Raw genomic sequence first — 19881 nt, 5'->3', positions numbered from 1 at the left:
CGCACATTTCCTTGGCTTTCATACTTTGCATTCGGTTGTACAGAAGATGAAGAGAAGAAGTCGAATACCTTCCTGTCAAATTGTGGATTTTTAGAAAGTTATAAAAATGATTGGACACAGCCCACAAATCTGCCATCAGAAAGGAGGTTTCAGAACGATTGGATTAAAAAACGAAACTGAAAAAACCCCTGAGGTTAAAAAATAAATAAATAAAATCTTCGCTGGTTGTTAAACAAGAAATACTATCCAAAAAGTCCAGTTTTAGTAACAGGTCTATTAATTTGAAGGTTCATCAAACCCTACACATCCATTTTGACTGTTTTCCAGGAGGGATTTTACAACTACAGTCATTTTATGTTTATGTACCCGCTGTTCTCGTTACTATCTAATCCACCAGGAATGTGCTCTTGCTTGAATTCAAATGTCCGACACGGCGTCTTCCAGTCAGTTTGATGTTCATCGCTTCCCGTTGATACAAAATGGTCCGTTCAGCACCGAGCTATGTATATTTTATGCTATAATGCAGAATTTTACATGCGTTTGTGTGCAAATAAAAATCAGCCATGCAGTAATTAGAAGCTATTTATGTTGCTAAGCTGAGTCATCCATAACTGTGGTCCCCAAATCACAGGACTACTTCTGCCCTTTATGTCTACTTCTGCCCTTTGACCGCCGCCTGAGGCAGAGCGTTCACTGCAACCAGGTGAGCACATCTATGCAGTGCAAAACAAGAGCAAAGCATGTTGGAACTTCTCAAACCAAAATGCCTCCAGGAAAAACATTTTTTCCCCCCATCTCCTGCTTTGGTGTTGCTGACTGAAGAAGAACTTTTGCTACAAAGCAAACAGTTTTCACGTGAGCCACCGCCACTTGATTGAATCAATTTGTGAAACATTTCTAGACTAGACAGGCTTTACAGTGAGAATGAGCGTTGCTTGTCACAAGACCTCGCTAATTGCATGTCAAGTTCTCCAGCAGGCAATCTTGACCGAGGACGGAAAATAATCTAGGCCTGTTATCTGCGGCAGACGACAAAACCATTCCCTGAAAATAACATCAAGAGAGAGCCTCGCATGGAGGCAACTTCCTTTTGAGGGAGAGAGGGCGAGGGTGCGGCGACTGATAAGATGGAAGAGACATTTCTTTCCCAACCAAGCAAGGAGAAGGGGGGGGGCAGCCTGATGTAGAGAATTATAAAAGTCCTCCGACGATATCTGCGCGAAGAAAGCACGAACGCAATGTTTGATTTGAGGAGTCCAAGCAGTGTTTTTACTGTGGGAAATCTTGTTTGTCAGAGCAAATCTGCCAGACGCTCTATCACATTAGCAGGGATCTGATGAGGTCAGCATGCTTATGTGATGCTAGGGGACCAAGAATGGTAAACAATGTGAACACGATCAGCGTCCCTGTTGATATCCTATATGTATTATGTCTATAGATCAATGGGTTGTGAAACTGCAAAGCAAATATAGCACATCTTAATGTGTGACTTATGGTCACTGTTGTTGTCTACTTTTGACACGTGTGATTCCGCTCCACTTGTGATCTAATTGAGTAGCACATGTTCTCGGGTTGTAAACGGATTCGATTCGAACTAAAACTGGTGAAAGTAGAAGGCATGTGATTAGGGAAATAAATCGTCAACACCACAGAAATCATTCTGGATTTCACTTTTGGACAAAATCTAATGGCGTCAACTAAACTGTAAAATGTCTGTCTTTGCAGAAGCCTAAATGTGTTGCAAAAACAAAACATAACGCTCCAGCCAAGGGATTGATTTCCTCAGATCTGTCTGTTTTTCTTGAATTTTACAAGCAGGTTAAACGGGTGCAAAGAATCATCCTCCAAATCTGTTGGAGAAGCTCATTATCTCATCCATATTCAGCTAAGAATTTAACGCTCGGATTCACATAAAAAAAGATGTTAGATAATCTCTACGGTGGACAAATTCAGGGGTAAGATCTTGTCATGTTATCCATACAAACAGACAAGAATATTTTCCAGCACATCAGAGCCATTCTGTGAAGAATTTAATCTATATATGCGACTGCTGATGCGTGTCTGGCCCTCGTGCCTGAGCCATAAGTGTCCAGACTTGTTGCTGAGGTGTCTTTTAGGTGTAATCCCCTCAACTAACAAACGGGCCGTTCTCAGTGCGTTTAAAGAAATGAATGATTTGCATGTGAACAAAGGCCGTCGCCACAATGCGATTCATCTCTTAATACCCCTGATCGGCAGTAATCTACTGCCTGTTCCCAAACTGCAGCCGGTCAGCCACAGCAGATGGGTATGGCTCTGCTCCTTTCTGGATTAAAGTGGCATTACTATGGTTTGTGCAGTGCTGTCGGCATGAGTGTGCGTTAACAACTTGTTGCTGATTAAAAAAAAAAAGAAAAAAGAGAAGCTGACACGGAGTACCAGCATTCCTGCGACTGGAGATGTTTACCTTTTTCTCTTTGCTGCCCTACTTCTCGCAGGATCAGGAGCCAATATGAGAATTTGTCTTTCCCCACTTGAATCAAGAATATAACTTCAGATTTTTAACTCTGTCTGAACCTGTACAGACATCTGACTCACTGCCAATTACTTGAGCGTGAAGCCAGAAAGCTGCATGACAACATGCGTTTGTTTTGTTCCAAGTACAAGAAAAAGGGATCTTTGCATGTCACAGGTGGGCGGGTTAGGAATAAATACATACAGAACGAGCGACAAATAAAATTTGATTTGCAAGGCGCAGCTGGACAGTGCAAAAATAGATTTACTTCACAGAGAGGGAAACTAGAACCAGTGACCACGACCCCTCCCACCACCAATTTATTATCATAGAGAAAGGGCTGTGCTTACATGAGCCTGGAGGGCTCGAGGTGGGTAGACCACATAAGATGCCACCACACCCTGTTGCTGCTCTCTTTCTCTTCCATAAAAACACCAGAAATGGACTTTCCAACCTGAAACCTGACACCTACAATTAGCCTTGTGAGTTAGTCCCCCCCACCACCCCCTCGTTGGTTTTCCACCAAACTATCTTACACGAGAGTTTAACATACAGTGTTTTGAAAAGTCTTGGCGCTTGGGTGCATTTGTTGAGCGATGATATATCTGCTAGAGTATCTGGTAGGGTACATAGTCATATGTTGCCAATGACGAGGAACCACGATAATTGTTTACTTCCTGTGTCTTACTGACCCTACGCCCCACTGACTAATTCTTTTGGTCATGCTTGGAACCTGAGCTGGTTGACTGAGACTGGGAAAGAAGGGAAGGCAAAGTTGGCTTATGTTTATCCCTCCAGGCTGAAGGCTATAGGGTGGCATTTGGACTCTGTGTGTATTTGGCATGACGATGCTCACAAAACTGCAGAAATATCTGACTTGTAGAATGTGATCCTTTGTCTACTCTACACACAACATATTCATATCTGAATCCTTCCTTAAAGACATTTATCTCTGTCACCTTTTGCTTCAACATATATCTCATACTACATAATTTGCATTTCAAGGCGACCTTTTTATCAACTGCCTTAACAAATACCATGACACATGGAGAAGGTCAAAGCATGAACAATAAGCAGCACTTTACGCAAATCTAAAACAATGAGGTCATGCAATAACCCGACCATATAAACAGACATATCATATTTCTTTATGTTGACCACAGGATGAAGATGTTATAGGAATAATTCACAAGGGAAAGTTAGTGTTTAGACTGCCAAAGCAGAGCGCCAAGCCAATATCGCGGGTAGAGTTGGCCGTCCCAAAAATCCATGTTTATGACTTCCACAGTGCGAAGTAGACAAGACCTTGGCCTGGTTTTGCATAATTTTTGCGCCAACAAGGTCAGAAAGATACCAACTAAATTCACTTTCCAAACCTCCCTGCAATTCCTCTCCAGTTCAAACAAGACAAGCTTGTCTTGCCCAATGTCTCGGAGAGGTGAAGCAAGCGCTCCGCGTCGTCTGAGCTACAGGTGTGAGGTAAAGAGTTGAACACGACGAGCAGAGCAGCCCGCTGTATCCCAGACATGTCTAAACTGTTACCAGGAAGGTGATAAAAGACTTTGGCAGTTCTCAAGCCGTTCCTTGTTGAGTAACCTCCACTCCCTTGGCAGTAGATTCCCATTCAATGAAGCAGAGAAATTTAATAATAGTACGATTGAGGAAGGTAAACAGTGTGTGGGGAATGAATCACCTCCAGAAGTTGTGCCTCACATCCACAGACGTCCTAGTTCTTCCTATAGTCAATCAACAGGGGATGATGAAGAGCTCTGCGGTCGACTAAAAAAAATATATCATAATCCTGAATGTCGATACATGATGTCATAGCCTCGGCGTGACAACAGCCAAGAGTGGAGCTGCAGTGCATCTCCATCCAGAGATGGCGAGGCAGCGGGTATTTTCCGTGGTTACAGTTTGGTCAAACAGCAAACTCAGCAACCACAGCCACATCTGGTCATCTGGTTACTGGCTGTTGCATATTCATCCTCCGAGCAGCTGGACAGTTAAATAACTTCTACTCAAGTTTTGTTGTGTTAATTCACTGTTTTTCCAGTCAGTGGGTTTTTTGGAGAGAGAGAGAACACAGTCTATGTGTTTGCAATGAAAACCTTTTGTGGGAGAAGAGAGGAAGAAGAAGAGAGGAACCATAGTGGAGACATTTAGAAAATGTCAGGCTGTTTTGTCTTTGCATCCTATAATGCTAGCCTAAGGACAGATTTCGTGAGCGCAAACCGTCCACCCACACTCCAGAGCTTGGCCATGTGATGTCAGCGAGATAAAAGTGCGTTGTGTTCTCTCTCCAGCTCGTCTTCTCAAGTCACATTGAAAAACAGAGGACATTTATTTAATGAAGTATGACATCCAATTTTAGTAGCTATCATGATAATAACACTCAACTTGTTATTGCGTATAGGCTGGTTGCTTGGATACAGTGTATGTTTAGACATACTGTGTCAGCACCAAAGATCCCCCCCAAAAAAAGGGTTTCGCAGAGCTTGTGCAAGATAAGTGAATAAGAGGCTTGGTGAATCAGAGCAGGGACATGCCTGTACAGAGTCAACAGGGGCAAGGCAAAACCACAGGCAACCATTTCAAGTTCAAACTTAAGCGCAGCTGCGACATGATCTCCTAAAAAAAAAAAAAACACAATGCTAATGAAGTCTATCGGACGACGACACAGAATCTAACTTCTTCCACTCACGCCAGTGGATTTTGAGCGCTCTTCATTCATAGGCCCATAGGGAACCCCTGATGTGCAGTTTACAAGAATAATCTCGGGTCACTTCACAGAGCCCTTTTAGTATAACATCTAATTTAAAGTCAGCGTGCATCCTGATATAGACACTAGACCACATTTTGCTGTATACAGCGGCGCAGTGTGTGTCATACAGCACATGAGAGTTCAGCTGGCACTGGTCAAAACATTCCTCTGACAGACCACACAAGCTAACCACTGTATGCCGCTCAAAAGGCTACAACAGGAGCTACAAAGAGCCCAAAGAAGGAAAAGTAACGGTGGGTTAGGAGAGATAGTGTGAGCGATGAAGATGGCATCGCCAAAGAGAAAACAAGTCAAGACAGAAAGCAAAAAAAAAAAAAACATATAACAAAGACTCCAGTTTCAACTTACAGAGTTGAGAGTTAAAGTTTGCTCCATGTATGGCGCTGTGTGCGTGTGTTTGGCTTGTCTTCAGCGCTGCTCCACACGCCTGGTGTGTGTAAGCGAGTCCATCCGCCGGAGCTCCGTGGAGCGTGTGCGAGTCGGTGTTTGCAGTGTGGAGAGACAGAGCTCAACGGGGGAGGAGAGAGCGCGCAGGAGAGCCAAATATCCTGACAGCTACTGGGAGTTCAAAAGCTCCCTCTCTCTTCCTCTGCTGCCGGTTCCTCTCTCTCCCTCCCTCTCCCTGACTCTCTCTCTTTGCTTTGCTGCAAATTCCTCCTCTTTTCCCTCTCCGTTCACCTCCCTCCCTCGTCCCTGTCTTCATGCCTTCTCTTGGTTTCTGCTACGCCCACAGGATAGATCTATTACCCGCAGGCGTGCAAACAAGAGCCACTAATGTCTCCACACCTAAAAGGAGAGGGGGAAACTTCACCCGTATGGAGCAAAAGAGGTGCCCCAAATTTCCCCAGCAGACACCTTTTGAGTGTTCCCAGCTCACGTTATACAGATGTTTTTCACGTGCAACACCTCAGAAGAGAGTCAGTGTGAGCATGGGTAAAGCAGCCTGGTAATGGTGTCACCTCTGCAAAGTTAAAACACACTGTCATGTGTGGGCGCAAAGCATCTGAGACAAGGAGTCTGTGATGAGCAAGAGATGTGGTGGAGCGGTGGGGTGGGATTGTGGGGGGCGTTTGCGGCATGGGATTTGACAAACGTGTGTGGAAACAAGACAAGGAGCCACGAAGAAGCACATTCTTCGACATGCCCAAACACAAGGAGATCTGACTACAGAATCTCAGCTCGCATCAAAACAGTCTTCATCACAAGATGCAGGAAAAACGAATTGGCACGAGCGCAGTTTCCCCTTCTAGTGAACCAGAAAGACACACATCGAAACGCATCAAAAAGCACAGGATTATATATATATATGTGTGTGTGTGTGTGCTATTCTGACTTGCTGCGTGGGTTGCAAAATCTATGTGTCAGAGCCTTTGTAATGTGAAGAAAAATAACAAGCAGTCGCTCATTCCTGCGCTAGCCACTGTGACGCACGCCACCGACCATGGAAAAAGCAACATGGCCACACGCGTCCAAATTGTTCCGGGCTCATCCACAACATCCAGCGAGGCCACATACAGGGGTTATCCGCAGGGGTCTGCCCTCGAGCACTGATGGTGAACTCCCAAAATAGTCTCACGGTGTCCTTGTGAGTCCAGATGCAGGCGCTGACTGAGAACTTATCACGTATCTTTTGCAAAAACTTGAGCCATGAGAACTTTTCCATCAAAACATCCTTCACAACAAGTTAGAGAACAAGCAGCAGAAGCCGAACACTTCGACCCATCAAGTCCGTGCTTGCGATGCTGTATTGAATATGTATAAGCAAAGAGTGATTTAAAGTTTTCATAGGCTTTACAGGTTGTTTGTTTGATCTATATTCTCTCTGAAGCGGACAAAAGGAAAAAAAACACCAACTTTTGCACAACTGGTAATGTCATTGGATGGACTTTGGTTTGCTGTGCAGGGGGGGCTTTTAGAAGTGCACCATCTGATCTCGGACCATGAACACAGGGTGAAGCTCAAAGCCCTTGAAACAAGAGCTCAGACTCAAGTGCTAGGTGAGGCTCTAATTGCCTTTGACAACCATTCCCCTATGGCGTTATTACTTTGAATGTATAAGGCCTACCATGACTTCAAACTGCGCAGGGTAAATTGCTGTTCTTGATTAGATGCGGTCTGAATACCTATGAGCCGGATACGACCATGAGAACTGATTTTCGGATTTCATGGATGTTATCTCACAGGAAGTAGAGCCTGAGGGATATCGTCCATGATCTTAGCTAATCAAAAGGTATATCAGTGCGTGACGGCCGACATCACAGCACGGAAAAGCCAAAAAATATGTTTGGGGTAATTTGGAAACCATAGCTAGGTTTTTATTTAAATGTACCACATATCTGAACCAAATTTCAAGAAAATCAGCAAAAGAAAATGCAAATGAATGCAGGTGCCAATAAACACCGTACAAATTAAGAATACACACATTGGAAACCTACCTATTATTGTCATTTCATAGTTACATAGCATCCAGCAGAGCACTGACATGTTTTTCAACTGTAAAATATCCTGAACACTACATATATTTTGAAATCTTTGAGAACAAATTGAAAGGATTCTTATTAAATATGGGTTTTCTTGTGTTATCTAATACTGACCTGCAAAGTTTTGGATGGGGAAATTGAACGCCCTTCACTCGGCATTCAACAATTGCAGTCGATCCGGCTCTGTGCAAAGCAAACAGCAGACACCTCTGTTTGCACAGCAGTGAATACGCTCGGCTGTTTGAATGGAATGGATTCCTACTCGTGTTTTGATAAAAAACTGGTGTTTCTTGTGCAACAGAAATGTAAATATACCTCCGTTTGTCATCAAAAACATGGCTACACGTACGTGCAACAAGAAGCATTTGTGCAGTTTTCTGAACGCAGAGCAAAAGCAGTCAGAGGGAGAGACAATGAGATACATTAATAGACAGTTCTGCACAATGTATGCAATGTCAAATCCACATTCATAACTCAGTAATCCCAGAATCCCATTATAAGTCTTGTTTAATCTAACACAAACTGTCATTATACTGACAACCGCATTCTATTTTCCATAATACATAAATGCCAAACCAAACTTCAGCTGCTTAAAGTCTGCTTTTTTGGAACAGCCAACATGTCACAGCTTGAAAATGTCATATTAGCCATGATGCTTGTATATGAAGAGGCCAGGTTTTTTTTTTTTTATACTTTCAGCATATTAGATCAGTATGGGCCTGACTGTGCCTGTTGGTATAACAGCAGCTCCTGATAGAGTAGAGCTCTGACTTCCAGGTATTACAGGTGCACAAAGCATTGTGTAACAAAGCAAACTCGAGGTGTAAGAAAGAAAACTTGACACAATGCTACAAAGTGTGAAAGCATGCAGCTTTCCATCCAGCCAATGTGATTTTGTAATGTGAAGAAAAGAAGTGTGAAAGAAAAAGCTGATTAGAGCAGCCTGAAGCAATTCCTCTATGTTTTAAATTTAACAGAGAACAGTAATAAAAGTTGTTACGACGGATGATAAACTAGATAATAAAAGAAGTAATTTTACTCTTGGTAGATGCAAACCCAGTCAGCAACTGCTGGAAAGCCATAACCGTAGAAACACAATATAATGAAGAACACATCACCAAACCAACAAAAACAAGTGGTAGGGGGACTTCTGCACACAAGCAGACTGACTTGGAGCTCAGAAACAGAAACAAAAACACATGATTCATAACTTGTTTAAGAGTTTGTAACTCACAAGGCAAAATATCCAGAATTAGTCCAAACAAAGTAACCCAAACTCTTGCAATTTAAAGATACAGTAAGGATAGAGGATAAAGGCATGAAAGTTGTGCTATGCAAGCAGGAACTCTGCAGCTGTTGTAACCTTTTATAGCCATCTTTAATCCCGTGGCTGTACATTTGGGGCCGACCTGCTCAGAAACTGGAACATTTCAACAACAGTACAGTTAAGTGTGTGTCTGGATCCTGAGGAGATCTGTGGTGTGCCCCTTTGAGTACAATGTGTGGTCTGCGGGTGTGTCTGTGACTAATGCGTGGATATACAATACAGCATGCCACTTTTTTGGTTTGTTTTTGTGTCTGTTCATGTGTTTTCAGGGGCGATTATGAGCTGTAGGAGCAGTGTGCGTGTGTTTTTGTGAATACGAATCACTTTGCATGAGTAATGCATGCATGCAGAGCCCGCCGGCGTTAAAGAGAGCAGCGTTAATGCAAGAAAATGTGAGCACGATATTCAGTCGTGCAGGAGTCCTCATTAGCGAGGCCAAACAAACAGGACCGCGGCTCTGGGCCCACACAAAGACCACTTTGTGAGAGCTCTCGTGCCGCAAGTGTAGCAGCGAACGCAGAGTTCAAGGCAACGGAAATGAAATGTTAAAAAGGAGCAGAGAGTGGAGCAGAATGAGAACGGGGGATGGTTCATCTGAATGTCCACATTAGTGAAACATAGTCTGAGTACAGCAGCCCAGCAGAATGAGACACACACAAGTCTGTCCAATGAAAAAGAAACAAACTCAATACCTACCTCAAGGTCATCCAGTGATCGAGCCAGGCTGAGACGTTTGGCAGAACGCCGTTTAGAGGCACGAACAACACCCATACCCCAAAACCTGGAGCCCTGTAAGAATAAAGGAGAGACAGATGATCAAAGACACAAAAAGCAATGGAATGGACAGCATATTAAAGACTTTTATTGCACTGCATCTGTTATGTTTTACTTTTAATTTGACTTGTGCTGCCTTCTTTTGGGTCAGCTGCTCTGCAAAACACTTTGTAAACTCTTGTAAACTGATTTAAAGGTAATATATATAAAGTTATTCTTAAAGATATTATTATATATCATATATATCAGGGTCCAAGTTACAGAAATTTCATTCAAATCAAATTAATTACATTAAATTTGATCATCATTGGTTTCAAATCACCAAGAAAATGCATCTAAAAAGTAAAAGTTCTAATAATTAGTAGTTAGTAAGTTTGAAAAAGTTGAGTTATTTTAGAATATATATATAAAAAATAAGATTAAAAAGTGAAATCAAAAGCACAGAATGTGTTGTGACTGACTGCATAATGAAATAGTATTTTGTGTTTGTGTGCAGTCTGAAGACTTAGAGATAATAGACTTTCTCATATAGCCTGAGTAAAAAATGAAAGTATAACACGATTACCGAAGTGAGAAGTGACTTTGAGGTAAGTCAGATGAAGCCCGGAAATCTCAAACTTTCGATTAATTTGCTGAAGCGTCAGTATTTACTTATAAAGGGGTCATGACACAGAGTACTCTCCAACAATATGCAGACTCCTCACATAAAGTTAACCCAAAGTTAACTTGCTTCAAAAGTACAGAGACAGAAACACTGATTGTCCAGAACTACAACAAGAGATCAGATCTCACTTCAGAAAAAAAATAAAAATAATGCAGTTTAGCCACCCCTATTATGATCAGAGAGGCTGTGTTTAATGAACAAGAGTTCAAGAATTGCAGATAATTACTGCTGCATGGCATGGGCTCTACCCTGTAATTTGCCCAGCTTCCTGTGCAAGATTGTCGTCTTTCTGATGTAATGTAATCTCGGGGACAAGGACACAAAACACTTATAAAACAGTAAAATTTTCTTAAGTAAGGCTAAAAACAACAGTAAACTGGAGGTTCAAAAACTACACATTCTGTAGCTGAACTTAAAAGCAATACACAGGGGACATAAGCTAAAGTGTAGCTTGTGCAGCAAAAAACACATTTTCACTCTCACGGTGACTAATTGCTGAGAGAAACTAATTCAGAGATACTGCAAACGCATCACTGATTTCCTGAGTGAGCCTCATTTCCGGGACTGAGTGGATACACAGGGCCATCTTGTGGGCAGTGAGGACAGCAGCGTGAGAGAAAAAATGCAGGTTCCCTTCTCTGCCCGCACGTTTCTGACAATGACATCATTGAGTTACAACAGGTGCTTTCTGACTTTCATTTCACACTCGGCACCAATTGACCGTTTGAAAAAAAGTGGTATTGTGTTTCATTTTAGGTGCCACACCAAAAAAAAACAGGCTCACTAACACCCCCTCAGTGTCTGGAAACTCGACTCTATGTGACCATTTAATACTTCCTGTGTTGCTGTGTTAAACTAATGAATGAATGAAGTACAGAAACAGATGCTCTTATGTATGACTGCTTGTGTGTAAGGATTTCTCATCAACACATGGCCACAAATTTGCAAGGATATAGTACATGTGTGTTTATATGCATAAACAAGGATATATCTAGAGAAATTACACACAAATCCAGTTTTAAGGTCACCTGACAAACCCGATCAACATTTCTCAGGAGCGGAGAGAGGAGAACATTTTCCACTATAAGACATTTGCTGTTTTTGAAACCACAGATTTCAGTTTGAAAATGAAAAATACTTACATTCTTGGTTCTACCGTCTTTCCGCTCTTTCTCTCTCTGTTCAAGAAATCTCTTTGTCCATTCCTCTCTAGGAGGGAGCATCATGGCCTCGGCCGAGCGGTACCTATCTGAAGGGATCTGGCTCATGGGGGGAGGCAGGTTGCTAAGGCTGACGCTGGAGGACCAGTTGTTGTTGGACGTCACCTGAAGCTCAGGATCACTACTTAAGGCTTTTGGCCACTTTGGCTTTGAGAACCACCTTTGGCTACCTCTGAGATGATCTCTGAAGTTTGTTTTCTTTTCCAAAGGTAAAGGAGGTGGTGGGGGCTTGAACTGAAACTCAAGTCTGGGTGGGGGACCTCCGTAAAGGCTAGTAAGACAGTCAGGGCCAGGTAGTGACTCTGAAAGGGAATGTATGCTGACGCTGTTCTCTGGATTAAGATTTTGGACGTTCTCGCAAAGATTTATTGGGGTGAGGTCTTTAGCTGGAGAATAATCCCATGGACAGCTGGGGAGGTGGGCCCCGGGGTGGTTTTGGATTGCAGGAGGGAAATCCCTGTCCGCTCTCTCCTCAGGGGGGGACCCATTTACAATCCCACTGTCCCCATTGCTGCTGGCGCTGCCTTGTTTGCCAGTGCTGTCGTTCTCCTTGGCTTGCTCCTGAGCCTCCATGTCCAGTTTGGCTCGAAGCCTCTCCACAGCCTCTCCCATGTCGCTGTAGAGGATGGTGACAAAGTGAAGTACATCTGGGGGAGTCTGAGGAAATTCAAGGCAGCCCAAGGCGTCTGGATCTGGAGTGCAGTCAAAGCCAAAACGCCCAGCAATGTCTATGTGGTCCTCGTGATTTCCCAGCTCTGGGTCGACAAAGAAAACATGGCAGGAGGCCCGCAGAGGACCGTCCTCAGGTACACGGCCATTGATTATATGTGCTGTGGTGACCAAGCAAAAGAAGCGTGGGTCTTCTGCACACACAGCCCCTAAAACCAGGTTCTCAGCAGGAAAGGCTGCCAAAACAGCTCCTGTGTCGTCACAAAGTCGGACGCAGTCAAACATGATCTTCATCATCACCAGGGTATGGGTATCCTGTTCTGTTCCCAACTGACGTATTCGCTCCCGAATGGCTTTTAAACAGTCCTCCTCTGGCTCTGTAGTGTTTAAAATCAGCTCTGTGGAGCTGAGGTAGCCGACCACCATGGTCATGTTTAAAATACTCCAGTCTGGATTAGCTTCTTCTTCTGTGTCTGTAAACACAGAGTCTGTGTCCCCCGCTCTGGAATTTTCCTTCTTTGGCTGCTCGGCTAAAGAGCTCCAGTGTTGTGACCACTGCGACATATCAGGCTCTGACACCGGCCTCTGTTTGCTGGTTATAGCATGACCGGAGTTAAAAGAGGAATTGCTCGAATCGTCCGAGATAGTGCGGAGAACACTCGCCTTTTGCAAAACACCACTTTTCTGGCCAATCCCAAATTTCGCATCATTAAGGATGGGGTTCCCCAGGGTCCGCCCTTCAGTGTGCACCACCATCCTCAAGGGACCTTTACAGCTGCCAATCAACTGCACCACAGTCTCATGCAAAGCGGTGGACACATCAGTCCCATTGATGGACACAATGTAATCTCCCTGTTTGAGACCCACCAGGTCGGCAGGACTTCCCTCCAGGATGCCACTCAACAGACACGGCCTCTGTCCCGAAATAGTAAAGCCATATCCTGCCCGACCACGGATGACCTCCACACCTCTGAGCTCACCGATTGTATTCAAATCCAGGCGCCTCCTCGCGCCCTCGGGCTGTCCCTGTATCCTCATCTTTGTTTGAGGTTGCTGTGAGATCCAGTGTGTGGGAACTGAAACACTTGCCAACACTATTGTGTTGTTGTCATCCTATAGTGACACACAAAGTGGGCAAAAACAAGAAGAATATCAAATTATAGAGAACAGAAGAATGAATGCATAAGATTGCACAGTTTTAACTTTTAATCTACCAAACTCCTTGTCAATAGCAAACTGTTTGGTCTTGTCATAAAAGTGTAAAAATCAGTTTTTCACATATGATTTCCAAACAACAATATTTGGAGCTCTATTTCTTATTTGTATAAGAACTTTTATTTCTATTTTTTACTCTTTATATAGTTTTCTATTTGTAAAAATCTGGTTTAATTTATCTATCTATCTATCTATCTATCTATCTATCTATCTATCTAGTTTATAGCCAATTGACATTAAATAAAGCAGAATATTCAGTTTTGTGAGTCTGTAAGCAGCATTTTTTGGGGCATTTTTGCACAAAACTGACTTTTTTTATTAATGTATAAATCTATAAAACTGTTGCTGAACACTTTTCAGTCAATCAACTAATTGTAGTCAGCTCTAGGCTTTACAACATATCAATCATATGAAGTTAATCACAAAACTTTTCATTGAGAAAACAGAATTACAAAATGCTTTGCAATACAAATCAGAGTCTCTGGCTCTACTAAAGTCATTTATAAGCCAAGTAAAAGGTTGCTATCGATCTTATTTTAGCAATTATCTGTCAGAGATAAGACACAGAGAGCTTTCATGTCCCAACACAGCTTGTGAATTACTCCCCTCCACCCACTCCCCCAAAACAAGAGTGCCAGCTGGCTCCTTATTCACCAACACAACACTTAAATGACAACCAGACTCCTTTGGTTTCGGTAAACCACTGTTTTTTAAATGTTCCAGTGCTGTACTAACCACACAAGTTTAACTTTTTTTAACACAGGAAACACCTGACGAAGCCTGGTTGCCCATTTCGGCTCTTTAAAATAAAAAAATCAGTTATAAAAATAAAAAAAGTTAAATCGATGTTAGGGCTCCGAAACTATCGCCACAGACGACGGCAAACTTTAAAAAAATACCTTTTCTCCGAGGTAAAAACTCCCACGGTGTTCACATTCACTCTAATATAAGTCCAAACATGTTTTTACAATACACGTCCATTTCTTTTCTTTAATTATTTAAAACTATATCTCCCTTGCAGTGATTCAGTTGTAGTCCAGAGCACCACGCAGATCACAAAGCGTCTTTCAGTGTAACCATGACAGCGTAACGTCTCTGCGACACGTGACCGCACGCTCCGAGCCAATCACCGCGTCTGTCACGTTCAATATTCAAACGAGCCGAGTGACGCCATTGGCTGATGTCGGTTGACAGTTGACAGGCTTTATTTTAACGCCACATTTAAAAGCCTTTTTTTATTATTATTATTTAAATATAGAAAATCTGCCACTGAAACAACATTGTAAGCAAGGTAACGTGTCACAAAGGAGCATGTAACATTTAAATTAATTTAAACACATTCAGACACATTCAAGTGGTGTTAATATTGTCAGAAATATATAAATACATAAGTCTTACCCGTGCACGTTAACTATTTACTGCAGTCTCCCACTAACTAGTGCATGTGGTTCTCCCCCCCTCTCTGTCTCTCCCACACTGTCTGGAGCAGCAGCAGCACTTGCTTGGTCTGTAAACAATACCTCTGTGGTGTGGTCAAAGGTTTGCAACGGCTGCACACTCACACTGTCACATGGCTTTACTCCACATGTGCAGCTCAAATATTTGCAGAAAAGAGGGGATCATAATAACAATATACCAATACAGATAAAAACATAATATCTATCTATCTATCTATCTATCTATCTATCTATCTATCTATCTATCTATCTATCTATCTATCTATCATCTATCATCTATCATCTATCTATCTATCTATCTATCTATCTATCTATCTATCTATCTGTGTTGCATTTTCATTTTCATGAAGCATTGTCCCATGCGAGTGTGATGGAACTAACTTAATCCCCAGTTTCTCCAAATCCTCTTAAAATAGGCTGAAAGACAAAGACACTTAAGATTTCGGCTCTATCAGCCTTTATCTTCCGCGTGTTTGCATTTCAATAATTATCCCGCAATAACAATAAAAAGACAATGAATTATTTTTAGACCGCGTGTTGTTTTATTCATCAGAAATGCAAATAAGAACAGGACGTCTTTACATATTAAAGTAATGAAATCTCAGGCAGGGGAAACGTGTTTTTACATGTGATCCTAAAAGCACAATGGCATAACCCGAGATCAAACACTGTATACGTTATTAGTTTATTTGTATTTAGTTATTCGTTTCCTTACAAAGTCCAATTAGAGTGTAGGCAGAGCGCCACACAATCCTAAATAGCTGGATATAAATAGAAGAATGAGTTAATGGCCTTTTATTTATCGCATCTAAATGAGATTTACCTTGAACAGTTACATCATCTAAAAGCAGGAAATATAACCTCTTGAGGACTGCTACAGAACACAAAAAGAACACGTCGGAGGGCTGCAGCTTGTGTTGGTTATGACACCACTGACAGCTCTTCTCCTATCACTTCAACAACAGCGAGGATTATTGTCTCAACTCCTGGTTCACAATGCTACAAATTGCCCTGTTTTGGCATCAGACCTTCCTAACTTGTAATTATCTTGGCACAGTGAAGAAAAATAAAGTGACAAGAAAAGTCTGCTGCTGCATGGCTGTTGTTGTCCCCACAGTGATTTTAATGGGGTACTTGACAAATTCTCAAAAAAAAAGAGGATCTGATACAATTATCCTTCCTGTGAAAACTCAAACTGGAGCCAGATTTGTGGCAGCATATGTCATTATGACTATTAACATGGTCATCTTCCATTAATGATATTCAGGCTGATGACACCCTCAGAAATCATACAGCATATATTTGTACCTCTCGATACCACTAATTGGAGCTATACTCACCACTAATGTTCAACATTAAACTGAAATACATATTTAATATACTTTCAGATTTTTTGCATCAACAAGGTTATAGGTGAGGCAAGATTATAATTTCTCCCAGACAACTATAACGCTCACACTTCACGGCTTCCCTGAATCTTTAACCCCACTCTGACCCCATGATGCCGACGTGGCGGAGGGAGGCTGGATCATCTTCTCCAGAAGGTTCATCATACGGTCCTGCATCTGCAGACACTGGACCTGGAGGAGGTTCTGTTGCTGTATGGCTCGACGAACCTCCCTGCACGTCTCTTCTATGGCCCGACTCGACCTCCTCTGTTGCTGCAACATGGACTGCATTATTTGCAGTTTCTTTCTCTTTATGGACAGGTGCTTGTTGGCATGTCTTTTCCTGGCTGAAGTTGGGTGAGAGCTGGAGGACAGAGAATGAACCAATACATAAAAGGAAGATCACCTTCGGGGTTCAAGAGGTCATTGTTAGTCCCGCCATCTAAAACAGCCAGCTACAATGCCAAAGCAAGAATTTTAAGATAGGTGAAGAAGTCTTGGCTAAAACTAATTTACTTGATTAAATCCGCAGTTCCAAACCAAACACTAAACTACACAGCAGACACCGAAGCAAGAGAGCTACATCTAGCCTTGATTTATTGTATTTGTTCCACCTAGCTGTTTGAAACACATCAGTTTTGATAAACCAACATCATGATAGCTTAGTTTGTTGTCCTCCACACACAAGGCAGCAGATAAATGCAGTAATGGAGACTAAAAACATCTTAACTAGTCCTTCTTAAAAGGGAAGTAGCAAATTAGCCGTAACGCCCATCTTTGCTTTTGGTTTTTTTTAGTGGAATTTGGCGTTTTTAAGCTACTTTTAAATCACGTATTAATGAAATTAACATAATATTCAGTTAATTATTACCAAATTGTTGATGGAAAGATTTAAGAACACATTTTGAGTTATAAATCTTCCTCATTTTCTCAGAAGTTTCTGTGATTTCTATGAATTATTAGTTCCAAGACATAAATGATATGATACATGCAACAGGAAACAAATGCAACAATATGATGTGAAGCCTTATAGAGACAGTATGTCCCTGCATAGTTTAAAAGTTTGGTGTATTCAGTGATACACATATACACATATAACCATATGCCTGTGGCTGTCTATTTCCTGTTACCTGGAGCCCTGTGTGTGCTCACTGTCAGAGCTCAAAGAGTCCAACTCTTGTTTGATCTCCATTTCATCTGAAGAGCCTGTGTACTCTGGCAGGAATCCCATCATCCCCTCCTCTGACAGGGGCACCAGGTTGTCTGTAGACTGGCTGGAAGTGGAGGGACCTGCAGCAGAGGCCTGGAACTCCACTGAGGAGTTCACCCGTCCGTTCTCCAGCGGCTTGGAGAGGATCTTCTCGATGGGCTTGTAATACGGCCAGTCCGGTGTCTCCCCACTTTCATTGACGGTTGATTTCAGTCTCCTGTTGGATCAGAGAGAGATGTTTAAAGTCATGCAACAGCTGGAATTTGAGTTTGTCATAACTCTGATTGGACATTTTGGATCTGGAGTACTTGCCTGTACTGAAAGGACATGTTGGTGATTTTCATCTTGATCTCCTCTTTGAAACGCTGCTCTCCGGTCAGCTGGAAAAACCTCTGGGACATCTTCTCGTAAACCTTAGCGTTCCTCTTGCTCATTTTCAATTCGTTGTGGTGTTCCTCCCACACATACAGGAGAGCTTTCATTTCACCATCAGTCCAGTTCGGGGCCCGCCTGTGTTTCTCACTGTGGCCTTGCAATAAGTAGCTGAAACCGTCCTCTGTTGCCATTTTTTGAAATGGTTCTCTTGGCCTGTGAAGGCTGTATTTGCAGGAATAGGATCTCTAAAGGCTGGATTTGAAAGTCTTTTACTGTGCTAAGAGCTGTTTTGAATCTGCAGTGAGGGAGTGATACATGCATGAAGGCACATGCACCGTCCTGCCTGTGCCCTTCCCCCTAGCCTCACTGAAAGAGGACTCAAAATGGGGCCTAAGGCAGGAGAGGAATCCGGTTAAAAGCTTTTAGTGGTGCGTGATGTCACCATGACATCAAGTTGCCTTGGCAACCGTGAGGGAGGCCCTTCATTTTCCCTCCCTCTCTTCTAACCACTCCCATCCGCTCTCCTTTCCCCTCCATGCCGCTCTGCCAGCAGCACAAAAAGCTTTTAGTTGAAAGGCAGCAGTGTGAGCGCATGAGATTGCTGACAGTTTTGAAATACGAGCCTCTGGGGAGAGGTGGTGGTGCTGGTGGTGGTGGTGGTGGGGGGGAGGCGAGACCACGGGTATGTGTTTCCCTAGCAACAAGACATTGAATTTGGTAGTCAGCCAACACACTGCTCCATTTAAAAGCTTTTAATAATAGACATTTTGAGATGGGGAGAGGGAGGATTTGCTTTATCTGGCATGATGTAGAAGAGAGGAAAGCACTTCCAGCCTGCAGTATAGACCTAAAAGGCAAGCAAAAGCCTTTCACTGAAAGACCATCTAATGCTTTAGGAGGAAATTACAGGGGGGGGGGGGGGGGGGGGCAGACAAAATGGCAACATGTTGTGATCAACTACAGGCACCCCTGCGAAGGAAGACAAAACACCGACTGCTGTAATCAGCTTTCTATTCATAGCTGTGGGTTGTAAGACAATGAACCCCTGAAGGAAGGATTTCTCAGACCAGTTGGAGAACCCTCCCCCCTTCGGGTCTCAGCAAGGGGCGGATCTCCGTCTACCCCCATCTCAAGCACCCTAATCTGCCGTATTATGTGCATTTTTTTTCACCTCCTTGTCTCATTCTTATCCCTTTCTCTCTACATCCCTCTCTGTGCATATTTATGCACCCAAAAACCACACTGTCATTTGCCACAGATACGCAGGCACTAAAACCCACAAACTGCTCCGTCTCTGCAGCATTTTGCCTCCTCTCTCTTTGTCTCTCCATGTTTACTTATGCAGCCTGAAAAGCACAGAGATGGTAATGCATTAACACAAGTCGTTCATCCTCACTTCATCTTTATTAGTGCCACTAGTTGCTGTCAGTCCAGCTTAACTCAGTTCTGGCCTGATTAGACCCTTAACCCATCTGTTCCTGAGTAACCTGACAGGCGGACGGTGCGTTTCAGAACGTAAATTGGCAGCTTTGCCCAATCCATCACATCTGTCATTCAAGACCAAAGTTGCCAAGATCTGCCGTTGCAGAAACAGAGAAGGAAATGAAAGTTGGTGAGAAAGGTTTTTTTTCTTTTGGTGGCAGTTGTAACTGTTGCTTCCAGCCTGCAGTTAGAACACCTGCGTCTTGGAAAGTGAAGAAATGTGACTGGTCTTTGTTCATATTTATCACTTTACCGACTCACTCAATGTCAAATATTATTCTTGCAGGACTGTGATTGCTGTTTTTAAACCAGGCTAGGTGTTTTTCTTACATCTGTTTTCTTAG

General features: G+C 42.8%; 2 protein-coding genes across 4 annotated transcripts in view; both read right to left on the bottom strand.

Annotated features, from left to right (window-relative positions):
• rgs12a (regulator of G protein signaling 12a) overlaps positions 1-14732 on the bottom strand; it is a 35110-nt gene extending 20378 nt beyond the window's left edge. The window contains exons 1-3 of one of the 3 annotated variants that reach the window (XM_027287973.1): positions 14645-14732; positions 11664-13523; positions 9780-9872 (exon numbers count right to left, since the gene is read on the bottom strand). In XM_027287973.1, coding sequence (XP_027143774.1) covers positions 9780-9872; positions 11664-13448 — 1878 coding nt within the window. In that variant the 5' untranslated portion in view covers positions 13449-13523; positions 14645-14732. Of the gene's footprint in view, positions 1-5624; positions 5934-9779; positions 9873-11663; positions 13524-14524 lie in introns of those variants that run through there. The other 2 variants (XM_010737233.3, XM_027287975.1) reach the window with 2 other exon arrangements.
• Positions 14733-15616: 884 nt separating this feature from the next.
• On the bottom strand, positions 15617-18642 carry msantd1 (Myb/SANT-like DNA-binding domain containing 1). The gene is made up of 3 exons (XM_010737185.3): positions 17993-18642; positions 17601-17897; positions 15617-16834 (listed from the first exon to the last, which is right to left on the bottom strand). Exons 1-3 carry the CDS (start codon positions 18244-18246, stop codon positions 16543-16545), a joined length of 843 nt encoding a protein of 280 aa, XP_010735487.1. The 5' UTR covers positions 18247-18642; the 3' UTR covers positions 15617-16542.
• Positions 18643-19881: the final 1239 nt, after the last annotated feature.

Source organism: Larimichthys crocea, chromosome XIV (genome assembly GCF_000972845.2).
Source record: "Larimichthys crocea isolate SSNF chromosome XIV, L_crocea_2.0, whole genome shotgun sequence".
Taxonomy (NCBI): domain Eukaryota; kingdom Metazoa; phylum Chordata; class Actinopteri; family Sciaenidae; genus Larimichthys; species Larimichthys crocea.
Note: the sequence above shows the minus strand (reverse complement) of the source record. Positions and strands in the feature narration are given on the sequence as shown.

Excerpts from the sequence above, each read along its gene's own strand:
- msantd1 (XM_010737185.3), bottom strand. The coding sequence starts at position 18,246 with ATGGCAACAGAGGACGGTTTCAGCTACTTATTGCAAGGCCACAGTGAG. Across the intron at positions 17,898-17,992 it reads AACATGTCCTTTCAGTACAG|GAGACTGAAATCAACCGTCA; the intron begins GCAAGTACTCCA and ends CTGATCCAACAG. Across the intron at positions 16,835-17,600 it reads GAGCACACACAGGGCTCCAG|CTCTCACCCAACTTCAGCCA; the intron begins GTAACAGGAAAT and ends TCTGTCCTCCAG.